Genomic DNA, 15,740 nt, shown 5'->3' with positions numbered 1-15,740 from the left:
GATTTTAGGAATGGTAAATTAGATGAAAAAAGTGAAGAAGGTATATTGCTTGGCTATTCCACAAGAATCAAAGCTTATAAGTGTTTAAATACTAACACTAACAAAGTTGTGGAAAGTGCAAATGTGAAATTTGATGAATATACAAAAGTACATCAGGCTGAACCTATGAAGGAACTAGAGGAATAAATATCATTTGCATACTTTTGTGAGTGTATGTCTACTAATCAATATTTTGTAAATCAACTTGCAAATCAACATCAAGTTTCAGTAACTCTCGAGTCATATACAATGAATGTTAAGTTGTATTCAAGTACCAAACTATAGTTAGATGTTGAGTTACAAAATGAAGTTGATGCGCATTTTGATTCTGAGATTAGTGTATAAGAAAGAGATGTTGAATTACCTAACAAAGAAGTACATAGTGACTAAGAAGGTGATAGATCAAATGAGAAAAACTGAGAAGAACCAAGATTGTCAAAGTATGTCATAAAACATCACCCTGTTGCACAAATTATTGGAGATAAATATGTAAGACCAATGAAAAGAAATAGGTTGAGAAATAATACATGTTTTATTAGTGTGCATGAACCTAAGACAATGGAATATGCTTTAGAAGATGTTGACTATAGTAAAACTATGATAAAAGAGATTGAATAGATTGAGAAGAATAAGAGATTCACTCTAGTTCCTAGACTAGAAGATAAAAATGTGATTGGCACCAAGTGGGTGTAGAGAAACAAGTTAGATGAAAATGGTGAAGTCATAAGGAATAAGGAAATATTAGTTTGCAAGGGGTATGCACAAGAAGAAGGGAGAGATTATGGAGAAACATTCACTTATGCTACAAGATTGGAAGGAGTAAGAAGTCTTCTTTCTTACTCTACATAAGGTTTAAAAGTTTATCAAATGGATGTTAAATCTACATTTCTGAATGGCATATTGGAAGAGTAGGTCTATATAGAACAACCAAAATGATTTGTTGATTCTAACAACCAAAACATGATATGTAAACTACACAAAAAATTATATGGTTTGAAACAAGCAGCAAGAGCATGGTATGAAAGGCTTCACAATTATCTTGTGAAGATTGGATTTGTGAGGACTAGTGATAATATAAATATGTACTTGAATACAAAAAAAGGAAAATGTATTTTACTATCTAAAATTTTTGTTTATTATATCATATTTGGAGGTCAGGATACTTTATGTAAAGCTTTTACAAATGATTGAAGAAATAATTTCAGATGTTTATGTTTGGAGAGATCAAGTTCTTTGTGGGTTTGCTAGTACATTAGATGAAATATGGTATATATACATCACCCAGTCAAAATATGTAAAGGAGATACTGAAGTTTTTTGGATTGGAAGATTCCAAACCAGTAAGGACACCTATCATGATAGGACACAAATTGTCAAAGAATGATTATTCAGCTAAGGTGAATCTATAAGAATTTTCCTTAGGGAAAAATGACACCAAGATCAAGAAGCTCACAAACTTAGCACAATATGGACCAAATATGTATGATCATAATAACAATATGAAAATGAATAATTTATGTACACGTGTATGCCTAAAATGTGGGCACACTTCTATGAGTCATTATATTCAAGATATCTCAAAAATGAGGTCTCAAATGGTGACTCATAGCTCCCTATTCATAGAGTGCAAGGGTTTGTAATGGAGGCCCTCAGTCTGACCTAGTTTGTGCCCATGCAAGTACACCACGAAACAAGAGATTCAATGATCTAATATGAATACAAATGGAAATGAAAAACTAATCTAAATGATAACAATGCAAGAAATGAAATCGAATCTATGAAAAGAAATAACAATGCAGATCTAATCTATGAAAGAAAGATCTAATCTATCAATGCAAGATCTAAGCTAACATGAAAATCAAAGTATGAATCATGATGATGGAAGCCATGCATGCAAGAAAGAATGAGACAAGAAGATAGAAGTTCTCTACAAAAGCTTTAATATTCGAAACTCCTTCTTCAAAAATCACTCTCCAAACCTACAACATAACAATAGCATAATAATGGGTGTCTCAAAAATGAAGAGAGGGCTCTCCCTTATAAAGAAGATTGGACGATCTAGATTGAGAGGAAAAAGATTTAATCAAGGGTGGAGAAATAATGATCCATGTGAAATAAAGATCCACCAATGAGAAAAGTGGAGTGGTTGAGAAGAAGTGGAGAGAGGATGAAGATAAGTCCCATATTAAGTGTAGATAAAAGATTTATTTTATTTTTTATTTTTTTTAACTCCTTTTTCATCAAAAAGAAATTTAAGTGGGATATTTTATTTAATTAAAAGGGAGAAAGTTCTTTTAATTAAATAGGAAACATTTAATTAAATTAAAAGAGGGGTTTTTCTCTTAATTAATTAAATGTAGATGAATTATTTAATTAAAAGAGAGATTTTCTTTTAATTAAATGGAGACTTATTTTATTTAATTAAAAGAGAGCAAGTTCTTTTTTTTTTTGGAAATAAAGGGGGTAAAAACTTTATTCAAAATAGAAAACACTAATAAATAGAGATCAAGGACCAAAGGTCCCAAGAAAGAACAAAAGAATAGATCCAGACAAATGTAAAATGACCAAAATCATCATCTGTCACCATTCTCCACCCTATCCTCATCAAGAATGCTCCTTAAGTTTAGGCATAGCTCTTGAGGAACCAACTCCCATTCCTCAATTCTCCATCCATCAGCATGCTCAGAAGCCCATTTTGCCAAGCAATCAGCTGCCCTATTCCACTCCCTTGGAATATGTGCAAAAGTCACCATGTCCGTCAAAGAACTAATATGCAAAATTTGTTGCACAATCTTAGCCAATTGCCAATTAACATCAGTCACTCTCCGTTCATTAAGCAAGTTGATCAAAACTTGAGAGTCAGACTCGCAAACTAATTTTCTCCATCCTAAAGCAAAAGCTTTCTCAAGAGTAGCAAGAATAGCCAAACCCTCCACTAGGTTAATGGTCTGAATCCCATCATAGATGGAAAAGATAAAAATCACTGAACCCATAGCATCTCTACCAATCCCACCAATACCAGCTAGACCCGAATTACCCATTGAAGAACCATCAGTATTGATCTTCAAGATACCCATGGGGGGTAGCTGCCATCTACCAACCCTATCAATTTTTTGCTTCTCACGATGCCGCCTGTTAGCTTTGGTTAAGATCAAAGAAGAACCCAATGTCCCCAATCTCTCAACCAACTCTGTATCTTGTTTCCCCAAAGGAAAGTCCACTTCGCACTTAGCCTCCACTGTCTCTTTTGTATCATGCCTAATAACCTCTACCAAATTTTTTGTACAAGCCTTTGCTCTCCCCGAAAATTCCTACGATTGAGCTCCCACCAAATCTACCAAAATAAGAAGATAGGCCCCACAAACCACACCTCCTATACAAAAGGAGCCATAGAAGGGGGATGTCCCATCTTTTGCCAAAAATCAATCAAAGAGGATGCATGGACACACAGAACTGCCCAAACTCCCCACCAAAAATGCCAAAGTTGCAGAGCAAAGGAGTAACGAAAAAATAAATGAGAAGAATCCTCCTCATTCTCCCCACACCTGACACAAATAGAAGGGCTGTGAAACCCTCTCTTCCGAATATTATCCCAAGTCAAACACTTATTCCAAGCTATCATCTAGATAAAAAATTTGCATTTTGGCCAAGAAAGCTTGTTCCAGACCTTCTTCCACTACTGTACTTTAGGAAGAACCATCCTATGAGACACCAATCTGCTATATCCAAAGGCAACCGTATAGATCCCCTTAGAATTGGGAGACCAGGCAAGAACATCATCCTCCCAAAGAGCACAACATCTTCTACTGGAGAGGATAGTTTGCAGCATAGCACATTCCTCGTATAAATCAGCAATTGGCCATTCATCTGGAGACTTCCATTTAGCCATTTCCAACTGCCCACAAAGGAAAAAAAACTTAAAATCACTTACGCGAGACCACCCAGCATCCTGAAACCATTGAAAAAGATAACTTAGGTTGGGGAACTGAGAAATGAATGGGGGATAGTCATCCCAAGAGTCAGACCAGAATTTAGCCTCTGCCCCATTGTTGCAAATCCAAAACAATCCATCCTTAATAAGCTTGGCCCCTTTCTTTAGAGTATCCCAAATCACAGAGCCCTTCCCTCCAAGTGGGTACCTGGAAATATCAAGATGAGGAATCCTTGAAAGATACTTTTGAGAAAGAACCATCGCCCAGCTCTTATCCTACTCATTCCACCACCTCCAGTAAAGTTTGGCAGCCAACGCCTCACCAATCAGAGCTGACTACCTCAAACCTAATCCCCCATAGTGTTTCAGGCTGCACACCACTTCCCATCAAACCAGATTCCATTTGGAGGCTAGCCTTCCCAAAGAAATTGACGCATCACCGAATCAAGGTCCTTAAGAAAGCCCTTAGGAGAAACCTACAGCATGCATCTGTAAATGGGCAGAGCTTGCACAACTGACTTAATCAACTGAACACGACCAGCAAAGGATAACTAGCGGTGGGTCCAATGATTAACTTTCAACCCAAATTTGTCCAAAATAACCTGCCAAGACTCCCTAGGAAGCCTAATCACAGAGATGGGAATACCCGAATACTTCAAAGGAAGACTCCCAATCTGAAAGCTCAAAGTGTGGGCAATCCTCTGTTGAATAGAACCCGGAGTATTGAAGAAGTAGATGGAAGATTTTCCCTCATTAATCTGCTGACCTAAAGCAGCCAAGTACACATCAAAGACCCTATGAAGATTAGATGCCTCCTTCATTGTAGCCAAGCCCACCAAAGCAGTGTCATCCACAAATTGCAAGTGAGTCTGTGGGGGTAACGCTCCTCCCCACCTCCAGCCTTGAATAAAACTAGGCTCCACATTCTACTTAATCCATCTCCCTAGGCACTCTACCAAAAGAATAAACAAATAAGGGGAGAGAGGGTATCCCTAACGAAGTCCCCGTGAAGCCCCAAAAAGCTCAGAATGGCTCCCATTAATAAGCACCGAGAAAGAGACTGAAGTAACACAACTCCAAACCCATTTAATCCAATCTTCTGCAAAGCCAAAAGCACTAAGAGCCCGTCGTAGGAAGGACCACCTTAATCTGTCATATGCCTTCGCCATATCCAATTTGATAAACATTTTTTTTCTTTTGAACTAGCCATAAAATGGATGACCTCAGACGCAATAACAATCCCATCCAGAATTTATCTTCCAACCACAAAATCACTCTGCTCCTCAGAGATTAAATCAGCTAGCCCCTTCTTTAACCTATCTGCAATAAGTTTGGAAATGATTTTGTAGATAACATTGCATAATGAGATGGGTCAAAAATGACTCACCCTATCAACACCCTCTTGCTTGGGAATAAGAGCAAGGAAAGTAGCATTTAGAGCCTTTAACATCTGTTTATTATGTTGAGACTTGTGAACCATAGCCAAGAGATCAAATTTGATGATATCCCAAAACTCTTGGAAAAACTCTATAGGAAATCCATCTAGACTAGGTGCCTTCCCTCTCTTCATGTTAAAAAAAACCCCTTCAAGCTCCTCGAGCGAGATATCCCTCATGAGCTACTGATTCATATCCTCAGTCACAAGAGCAGGGATGCATGAAAGAACTTGCGCTTCCTCGGGAGACTTCCTTGCGAGTCCTCTCTAAAGAGGGATTCAAAGTACTAGATTACCTCCCTAAACATTTTAGGAGAGGAAGAAAGAAGCTCTCCCCTATCATTCACCAATCCCATGATAGAGTTATCATGTCTCCTGGCTTTCACAGAGTTGAAGAAAAAGGTTGTATTTTTGTCCCCTTCTTGGAGCCACTCAATTCATGCCTTCTACTTCAAGTACATTTCCTCATGCAGTTCCCATTCTTCAAGCAATTTCATAGCCTGAGCCTCATCCTAAAGTAATTCATCAGTTACCCCTTCCTCTCTTATCCTTCTAGTTATACCATCCAAATCTGCCTGAGCTCCTACCTTTTCATGAAATAAATTCCCAAAGTGCAAACGATTCCTTCATTTGAGCTCAAATTTAACATGTTGAAGCAGCTTGGCAAAAATATACATTGAAGTGTCATAGGCTGGTCTACCTTTCTTCCACCAATCAAAGACCAAATCATGCAAAGATGAGTCCCAAAGCCACATAAGTTGGAACCTAAAGGAAGGCTTCCATAGCACTCGAGATGATTCCAGAGTAAGTTTGATAGGCCAATGGTCAGATCCCCTCCACTCCAAAATCTTAGAGAAAGATGACCACATCCCACCAATCCAATAACAAGAAACCAAGAATCGATCTAACCTTTCTATAATACAAAACTCACCACTTCGTCGATTATTCCAAGTAAACTATCCATTATTCGGTTTAATATCCACAAGATTTAGGGATTTGACATTGGCTTGAAGTAGCAGTGCAGAAGGCTCCAATCTACCAATACCACCCCACTTCTCAATCATCTCACAGATAGCATTGAAATCTCCAGCCAAAATCCAAGGATGAAAGGGTAGCATACTACGAACCAGCCTGATGTGAGACCCCAAAGCATGTTTACCCTGGATATCTATAGGTGAATAGATATTGGAGAATAAAATGACCTCACCTGTCTCTAGGCCAGTAGCAACCATGGATAAAGAGGATTTGGAGGAAATCCACCAAAGGGGCTGGATTTTTCTAGGATTCCATAAGCAAGCCAAACCTCCAGAAGTACCATGGGCACCAATGCATTGGCACTCCCCACTTCTCCACACCCTATATTTCAGACCTTGCATACTCTCCACAGATAACTTGGTTTCCTACAAGAATAGAACGTCAGGACCTTGTCTTCTAACTAGCTCAAGAACAACTTTTTGTCTGGGGCCGCTATTCAAGCCCCTCACATTCCATGACAAAACAATCATTTCAAGGGGCTTGAATAAATAGCATCTAGGGGCTTAACTACCCCCGACTCCACCAAATTTTCACCAACCAATTTAATCTTTTCCACATCCTTTTTTCTACCAAGTTTACCCAATTTTTCTGTCCCACCCTTCTTAATATCTTTTTGCAAAATACCAAGCTTGGGAGGAGGCTTATTCTTCGTTGTTGAACATGAACCAATGTGATGTCCAAGAGCCAAAGAGTCCATACCTGCAGTGGAAACAATAGCCAGGGGTTCTTGCATCTCAGAAGTCCCCTTTTGCTGATCAACATCTAATTGTCGACACTCCTCCCTTGGAGGATCCATAGTATACTAAATAATAGGATCATCTTGAGCTAAGTCCACAAGCCCTTGGTCCAAATTGATCAAACCCAGATTCACTTCCTATTGGCTAAGCTCATCCAAAACCTCAAACCTGTTAAAGGTATCATCCTGCCTTTCTTTAAAGGACCTCTTCAGACCCCTGTTCCTATTATGAGCCCTGACCGGAATGAAGCCATCAGAAGCCCCTACCTCCGTAGAAGCAATGCGCTTCCCTTTATCTACCTCAGGAGGCTTGATCTCAGGCTGTGATGAATGGGATTCTCAAGGATAATTCCTTGGGCATCTTCCCTGCAAGTGACCATATTCTCGACAAAGGCAACAATGAAATAGAAGAGTTTCATAATCCAATTGCTGCACCCAAGAATAAGAACCCGCACACATCTCTATTGCATCTGGTAAGGGTCTACTAAAATCAATTTCAACACAAATGTGAGCAAAAGACATTACCTTTTTACCCAAGGTCTGTGAAGATGTCCCTACAAGTTTTCCAAGCACGGAGGCCAAAAGATGTAGCACATCCTCTCGACAACATTTAATCGGCAACCTCGATAGGTGAACCCATACTAGGACACAATTAGGTAGCTCCTCTGCAGGGTTGAAGCCAGCATGCCATGGCTTGATAAACAACCCGACCTTATTGTGGAAATAGGGACCTTCCTCAAACACCCTATTATGATCAGCAATATAGTTGAAAGTAACCATGAAATAACTATTCGCTAGCAACATTATTTCCATTTCCCCTTTCGGCTCCTAGGTCCTCGGAGCCCAAACCTCCAAGAATTGCAAGGACACCCTCATCCCTAAGAACTTACAATAAATGGAATGATGTGAGAAATATTCAACATCATCCACAATCATTTCAACCGGGACCACCAATTTTGGCCTCTCCTTGCACCTCTCAAAAAAACCCTTCAAAAATCACAAAAAAAATTATAATAAAAAATTTGATGATAGAAAATTCATAATATCAAATCTGAGAACTTCAAAATTAGCAAATTTAAAATAACAAGGTGGTTTTCAAAATTGTTAAGGTAAGTAGAAAAACATGCATTGAAAAGAGATGGGACCATTAAGAGATAATTACCTTTCTTGTTGGGTTTAGGTCATAGTATGCAATCTACTATGGTTTTTTCAAAATATTGCAACAATCTTACAGGTTATTACTAGTGATATATTTAACTATACATGCTTTTTGAACTATTTCTATAGGATAACGAGTTTGATTCTTTGATGTTTATATCCTCTTGAATGTCTTCAAGAGGTGCCAAATAGAGAACTAATTAGTTCTATCATGTGAAGAGACAATTTATTTTAAATTAGATACATATCTTATGTTAATGCATTTACCCTTGAGCATCCATCCTTCTATGTAACAAGTTTAGCCATTGAAATGTTAAAAGATTGTACTAAACTATTGCATTACCACTAAAAAAAATATCTAAGAAAACAAAAAGGAAATTTGTAAAATCATGTGTTCACATGAACACTATGTTCATGCAAACATATTAAGCATGTTTAAGTGAACATGCATTCACATGAACAGATGAGCCAAAAAAATCTAGTAATTAAAAAGTTATCTTAATGTGTTCACGTGAACATATAAAAAATATTAGGTATGTGATGACATCACCTCAAAATTGAGGACAAATGTTTGAAAGTGAAGCCGAATTTTATAAATTAAATAATTTTTTTTGAAGGTGATTAATTTTTTTTTGATTTTTTGATGGGAAAAAAGGAAAGGAAGACAAAATAAACACTCAAGGAAGATATCTCATGAAGCAGAAAAAAGAAATCTTCAGAAAACTTTGTCACTTTATCATCTTGAAATAAACAAGGTATATATATATATATGAAATTTATTTATTTTAATGGTCTTGAATTTAATTATGTATCAATCTTAATTTTTATCTAATTTGATTCATTTATAAACATGTTGTAGACAATCAACAAGGTGAGGGTGAAGAAAATGTTGAAGGAGGTTCAATAGAAGTAGAAGAAGTACATATGGGAGAAGGGTCAAGATCTCTCACTATGGTATCTCAAACAATAAATGTTGACATAGGTTGAAGATCACTCCTTATAGAAGTTCAAGTGATAGAAGTTGAAGAAGAGTTAGAATGTTGGAGAAGGCTCAAGATCACTCCTTGTATAAATTCAAGTAATAGAAGTCACAGAAGGGTCTGGATCAGCTGTAAGAACTGGTATGAACAAACTCACAAATATTGCTCAATTTGTAAAGAATGAAATTTCTCATAAAAAGTTAGATCATTTACTTAAAATGGATGTCGATCAATTGAGAACACTTGCAACTATTGTTCATCCCTTAAGTCTTTCTAAGAAAAGGTCAATGAATAAGAGGATAAGAGAAATAATGACTAAATTTGATAACACAGAAATACTTGAATAAGCTTAGTTGCTTTCACTTTTTCTTACACAAAATAAGTTGCAAGAGCCATTGAAATTATTAGGTTTAGATATAACATCAAAGAAGAGAAGATTTTCTAACATTTAAAATGATGTGATTGAAAATGTGAAACAAATTTTGAGAAATATAAGAAAATAGTCTCGAACTAAAGATAAGTCGATAGAAAGAAAAGTGACATTGATGTCTATTGTAAATAAGAATATGACCCAAAATAGAAAAATATCTTCAATTTTATCTAAAATTTGTTTTAGTAAGAAAACAATGAGATAATATGTTAAGAGTGTTAGTGTAGTTTTTTATTTTTCCTATTTTGCCAAGTTTTTCCTACACTTTTAATAATCTCGCTTAGGTTAATAAAGCATGTCTTATTAGGCGAATGGTTGTGAGGTGTCACCTTCCTACATGTGAGCATCCATTAGCTATCTTGGGAAGATACTTTTCTATCTTTAGTTTGATAGATGGTTGCTCCTCATTGGTTGGTGTCGCCACCTCCTCCCTCTTCCTAGCCTATATAAACATGCTACCTGGCTTGTATTTGGATCTCTTGTTTTTCCATCCTCTTAATGCTATTTTGCTTCCAGCATTTGCATTACTCTCTTGGAGACTAACTCTATGATGCTATTTTGATTTTGTATCATTTGCATTCATAGTTTAGATGTTTATTCTTTTCATTAGTTTTCTGGGTTATTAATCTTATCAGATTCTAATATGGTATCAGAGTTTTTCTATGTGCAAGAGTAAATTTTAGTTTCCTTATTTGAGAGATTCGGGGGGGGGGGGGGGGGGCAAATAAACTTTATTGTGGTTTTTTGAAAAATGAAGTATGCTCTTCTCTTGCATCTTTGGATGATCTTGAGAATCAAAACATTTTTGACAAAAATGATTTTTCTCTGGGGTTTCAATCTCAAATCTGACAACCAACTTGCATATTTGGAGTTTTCAATTAGTTTTGCAGGTTCCAGCATGCCATTGATGGACTTAGGAAGCTGATCCAACATTTCCATGTCATATTCTAGTTGTTGGGGTCATTTTTTGATTTTTGGAGCCATTTTTTACTATTAAAAGCATTTGATTTACACTACAGCAACATCTTCTGTACATCAGCAAGAAAAATGCTTTTTGGGTTTTGTTTGCAGCCCCGAAAAACCATCTGGGTATCTTTTAGATTTTTCATGCAAGCTGTATATTTTTCAGAATTGAGCATGAAAGGCTACAGCCATAGCCCTCTCCATTAGCAGTCGCAGATTTGAACGCAGTTTTCAAATGTCTCATTCTTGCTCATACGGACTTCTATTTTGATGATTCTTGTTATGAACTTGGCTATTGTTTTGTGCTCTACCCACTAGTGGAGTTTTTATTTTATTTTCATGCATGAATTCTTCAGAAATTGCAGATTCTCAGCCGTGACTGTGCACAGTTCTTGTTTTGGAAACTTCGGAGGATCATAACTTTCTCATATGACCTCGTATCGAGCTGATTCTTTTTTTGAAAGTGCATGATTTTTTGAGTAGATCACAGTGGTACTATTTGTTTCCTTGATTATTGTGCCCAAGTTTCACTTTTAGCATATGCTCTTCATGAGGAGGCCCTGTCGGTTTTTCTTCCGTAACTTGAGCATACAGATGTATTTTTTTTATTTGAAAAATGTGTCGAAAAGCTGGTTCTAGGACGAAGATGATGGTACAAGTTTTTTAAATTTTTTCTATAGTTGGGTTGCTTGTTTTGGCAGTCAAAGCCAAATGTTCTATTTTGCCTTCTAGGAGCCATATCTCGCTCATTCGGACTCTTTTCTGGGCTCGCCAGATATTGTTGGAAAGCTGGTTCTATGAGTTATTTAGCTGCAAAGGTCTTTTATCCAGATTCTGCTCCAGGTGCTTTCTCCTTTGAGTTTTGCACTTTCGCACTCTGGCGGATTACTTGGATTCTATAGGTCCTGGAATCTCTTCTTCTGTTCTTTTGGCTCACTCTTCTTTTTGACTTCTGATCATTGTATGCTTCTATTCTGTTGCATTCCTTTTTCTGTAAACACACTGAGATAAAGTGCCTGCTTTTGCATATCTGAGATCTTGTACACCTTGTGTTTGTTTGTACTTGCACTCAGTTATAAAGTGCCATGGGGGGTCATGATGTTTTGCCATTTTATTCTCATCCACCTTTGTCAAGTGAATTTTTCTTCCATGAAATTAGCCCATGCAGTGTGTCGGTGACACCGCCCTTTATCTTGTGCTTGTACTTCTATTGCACTATTGGTGTTCCTCATTCTTCTTCTTACAAATGTTTTTGGCATTGCATTTCAGTGTTCTTGTCACCCCTCTCCCTGTTCAGCATTATGGGGGGGGTTCACCTATTGGCTCTATTGCTTCCTTGGTTTGGTTGAGTGATCTACGTATTTAGTTTTTGTTCCTATGTACTAGGCGGATGCAGTGGCTAGGAACCTATGCATTTCGGTGAGATGGTTCATCTACTATATAGACACTCATTCATTCCTACATTTGGAGGTCACCTCTTCGATTGATCAGCTCTTCAGACTTTGTCTTCTCTACCTGGTCATGCACTATTTCAGTGGGGGTTCCAGCAGTTTCTTCTGACAGTGTTTGCAGGTTCATGCTTCGGAGATGCTTCATGATCTTTTTTGTTCCTCTCTTTGGGACATTTCCTAGATTGGAGGCTTAGTTTCCTTCATCTAGTTCTTTTTCTTGTATTGGGTACCTGATCAGGCCTTGTTGTCGAGACCCATTTTCCTACTTTCATAGCTTTGCTAGGTTAGCATCCACCTAAGCTTCGCTTATGGGGTGTGTTAGTGTAGTTTTTTATTTTTCCTATTTTGCTAGGTTTTTCCTACACTTTTAATAATCTCGCTTAGGTTAATAAAGCATGTCTTATTAGGTGAATGGTTGTGAGGTGTCACCTTCCTACATGTGAGCATCCATTAGCTATCTTGGGAAGATACTTTGCTATCTTTAGTCCGATAGATGGTTGCTCCTCATTGGTTGGTGTTGCCACCTCCTCCGTCTTCCTAGCCTATATAAGCATGCTACCTGGCTTGTATTTGGATCTCTTGTTTTTGCATCCTCTTAGTGCTATTTTGCTTCCAGCATTTGCATTAATCTCTTGGAGACTAACTCTATGATGCTATTTTGATTTTGTATCATTTGCATTCATAGTTTAGATATTTATTCTTTGCACTAGTTTTTTGGGTTATTAATCTTATCAGATTCTAACAAAGAGAAGATTAATTTTGGATGACTGTACTATGGAGGGCAATTGGACAATCATGTTTAGAGTACCTCATTTTGATAGGATTGATGAGGGATTCAAAATTTAGTCATATCATTTTGGATTGATAACACTTTTCCTTCATCAATCGGTAGAGATGTCATCAAGCATAGGATTGCATCTAGTCAATATGAACATCATACAAAATATTGGTTGGACACAACACAACATGAGTTATATGTGTCATTTTGTAGTGAACATCTTAATGTAAAAATTGGGAAAATGTTGTTTGAAAGATTGAAGCCATAATTTGTGAGGTCAAACAAAGTGTTTGAAACATGTTATTGTCATTATCATATTGAGTTTGATCTCTACTATCAGATATTTTGAAAGTTTTTTGAGCACACATATGGTTTTCAAATTGCTCCTCCTAGTTGCTAAAGTGAGTTTAAATGTTCCATTTTATGTGACAAAATAGATGATCTAGTTGGTCAAATAAATTGCATCAAATGAATATATGAAATATGTGGTAAATTGGTTCTATTTCCTTTGAAAATTAAAATATCAATGTAACAAAAAATGTGAATTGTAAAAGTTACATATATGTGAAGAATGAAACAAAGTTGGCAAAAGAGACTAAAAAGTTGGAATATGTTGAAGAGGATTTACCTATTGTAACATTTATGGAAAAATTTAATGATGTAGCCTAAACCCTTTGAAAATAATTCTTAGAAAATATTAACATAGATTATTCATTAAACTTCTCCAACTCTATTCTACCTTATAATGAAAGAAAACGCCTACTTATGACAATTCTAAAAATTACCATGATAGCCAGATTTTTGATAAAAATAAATAGAATTTTTCATTTTTGGTAATTTTCAAAACCCATGCTATGAATCCTATTTTTTCCTAAGAAAAGCCCACAACTAAGGAAAGATCAATTGCCAACTAATCTACAAAATCAAGAATATGATTTTGGATTTATTACAAAAAAAAATTTCTAAAAAATTGGAAACAAAACACAAAAACTCAATTTCAGAGGCCAAGACGATATTTCAAGCTCCTAGAAAAATGTCAAAACAACCCCATATCCAAGTCAAAAGTTACAACTCCTGGAAGTTGATGCATCATTTAAGAATTTTATTCAACCTAATATTTTTCACACATTTTTTACAAAGTGGAATGCGCAATAGTTTCAAACTTTGAGAGATAATTTCCTACTTGGAATGATTATATTAGCCTCGATTTTGTAGAAAACTATTCATTTGTTCATCAAAAAGAAATTCAATCACAATATTTCTTTTCTAAGTAGGTTAGTATTATGGTACCTATTTGTTATAGACGTGCATATTTAGATTTAATATGTGTTTAGAACACACTTGAAGCATGAGTCATTAAAAATGAATATCAATTTTATATATGTGATAATAAAGATCATGATATTCACTATGTAGAACATCGCTTCAATATATATTTTTCTTATTTGAAAGAAAGAGACATAAATGTTGATAAACATGATGTCTCATCTTATAAATGTGTTGCATAGTTCAAATCATCTACAACATTTTATGCATTATTTAGATATCATCATAATGAGGATATAAAACACATATATGAGTTTCTTTGAGAGCGGGCATGGAAAAGGTGAACATCATGGTGTTGGAGCTTGCATCAAACATTCTCTATGAAAGTATTAAATGAATTATAAGGGAGTTCATATAAGACACATTTTGCATTAGATAAGGTTGGGACATCATCAAGAATTAGTCAAAAGGTACCATATAGAGTCTTTTGGGAGATAACAGGTATGGATGTGCACATTTGTTTAAATTTTATATAATTGAGTTTTAAAATTTATCTTGATTCATTGAAGTTGAATTTTACTTTGTCCATATTTTTGTCGTAAACTTTCAAATGTTAATAGAAAAATATGCATCATTTCAAGAGGATAAAAAAGATATGTTCCTTACATTCCATCATGACTACAGATAATTGCAATTGGATATTGAAGACAAGAGAATGCTCTTTTTGTTTGTGACAGTTGCATTGATGAAAACTATAAAAAATGCATCAATTTAACATGTGAATATATAGATGCATGGATTTCAGTACCACTTGATGTTACTAATACATTTGATAAAGATGATGAAAATTTTGATGATATTCCATTGATTTTTGATGATTATAATCATATCTTTGGATTGGTAAAAGCAGGTGAATATCATAAAAATTAATCTCAACTTGTGAATTAATCTCAACTTGTTATTTAATTATCAATGAACTGTCTTATATATTGTACATTTATGTATACTTGTTTTGTAAGAGATGTCTTTGTAGTGATTGTTGAGCCTCAAAATCATGAAGGTGTCGGTTATTATTTATTTCGATGTACTGTAGAGAGGACAAAGTTATATGATCCTAAAGAGAGTGATGAAATGTTGTTCCCCATAGGTACTAGCTTATATATACCTTTATATATATTACGCTGAGAGTAATCATTCTCGAGGCACCTATATACCTCTATATATATTATGCTGAGAGTAATCATTCTCGAGGCACCTATTTTCATTTAATCCCAAGGTTATTTTAATCATAGTTGGGATTTATGAAAATGAAAATAGGCGCCTCGAGAATGATTACTCTCGGCGTAATATATATAGAGGTATATATAAGCTAGTGGCAATCGTGGAACAATAGGAAAAGTATTTTCAGATTTTTTTAATTTTTTTTTAAAAGATTAGTGCTGAATTATTTATTTCTTTTTAAATACAATTGTATAAACTTAATATAAAAATGTAATAGTGTAAACTTACTATAAAATTATTCTTGAATATATATATATA

At 35.6% G+C, this 15,740-nt stretch overlaps 1 protein-coding gene across 1 annotated transcript; it reads right to left on the bottom strand.

The window, feature by feature from the left end:
* Positions 1–2,611: 2,611 nt before the first annotated feature.
* On the bottom strand, positions 2,612–5,138 carry LOC149547145 (uncharacterized). Its single transcript, XM_089794110.1, has 5 exons — positions 4,967–5,138; positions 4,572–4,870; positions 4,293–4,384; positions 3,724–4,177; positions 2,612–3,349 (listed from the first exon to the last, which is right to left on the bottom strand). The coding sequence occupies exons 1-5, from the start codon at positions 5,136–5,138 to the stop codon at positions 2,612–2,614; spliced, it is 1,755 nt and encodes a 584-aa protein (XP_089650236.1).
* Positions 5,139–15,740: the final 10,602 nt, after the last annotated feature.

Source organism: Cupressus sempervirens, chromosome 7 (assembly GCF_028749045.1).
Source record: "Cupressus sempervirens isolate cs-2001-9-10 chromosome 7, ASM2874904v1, whole genome shotgun sequence".
In the NCBI taxonomy this organism is placed as follows: domain Eukaryota; kingdom Viridiplantae; phylum Streptophyta; class Pinopsida; order Cupressales; family Cupressaceae; genus Cupressus; species Cupressus sempervirens.
This window is presented reverse-complemented; position numbering and strand designations above follow the sequence as displayed.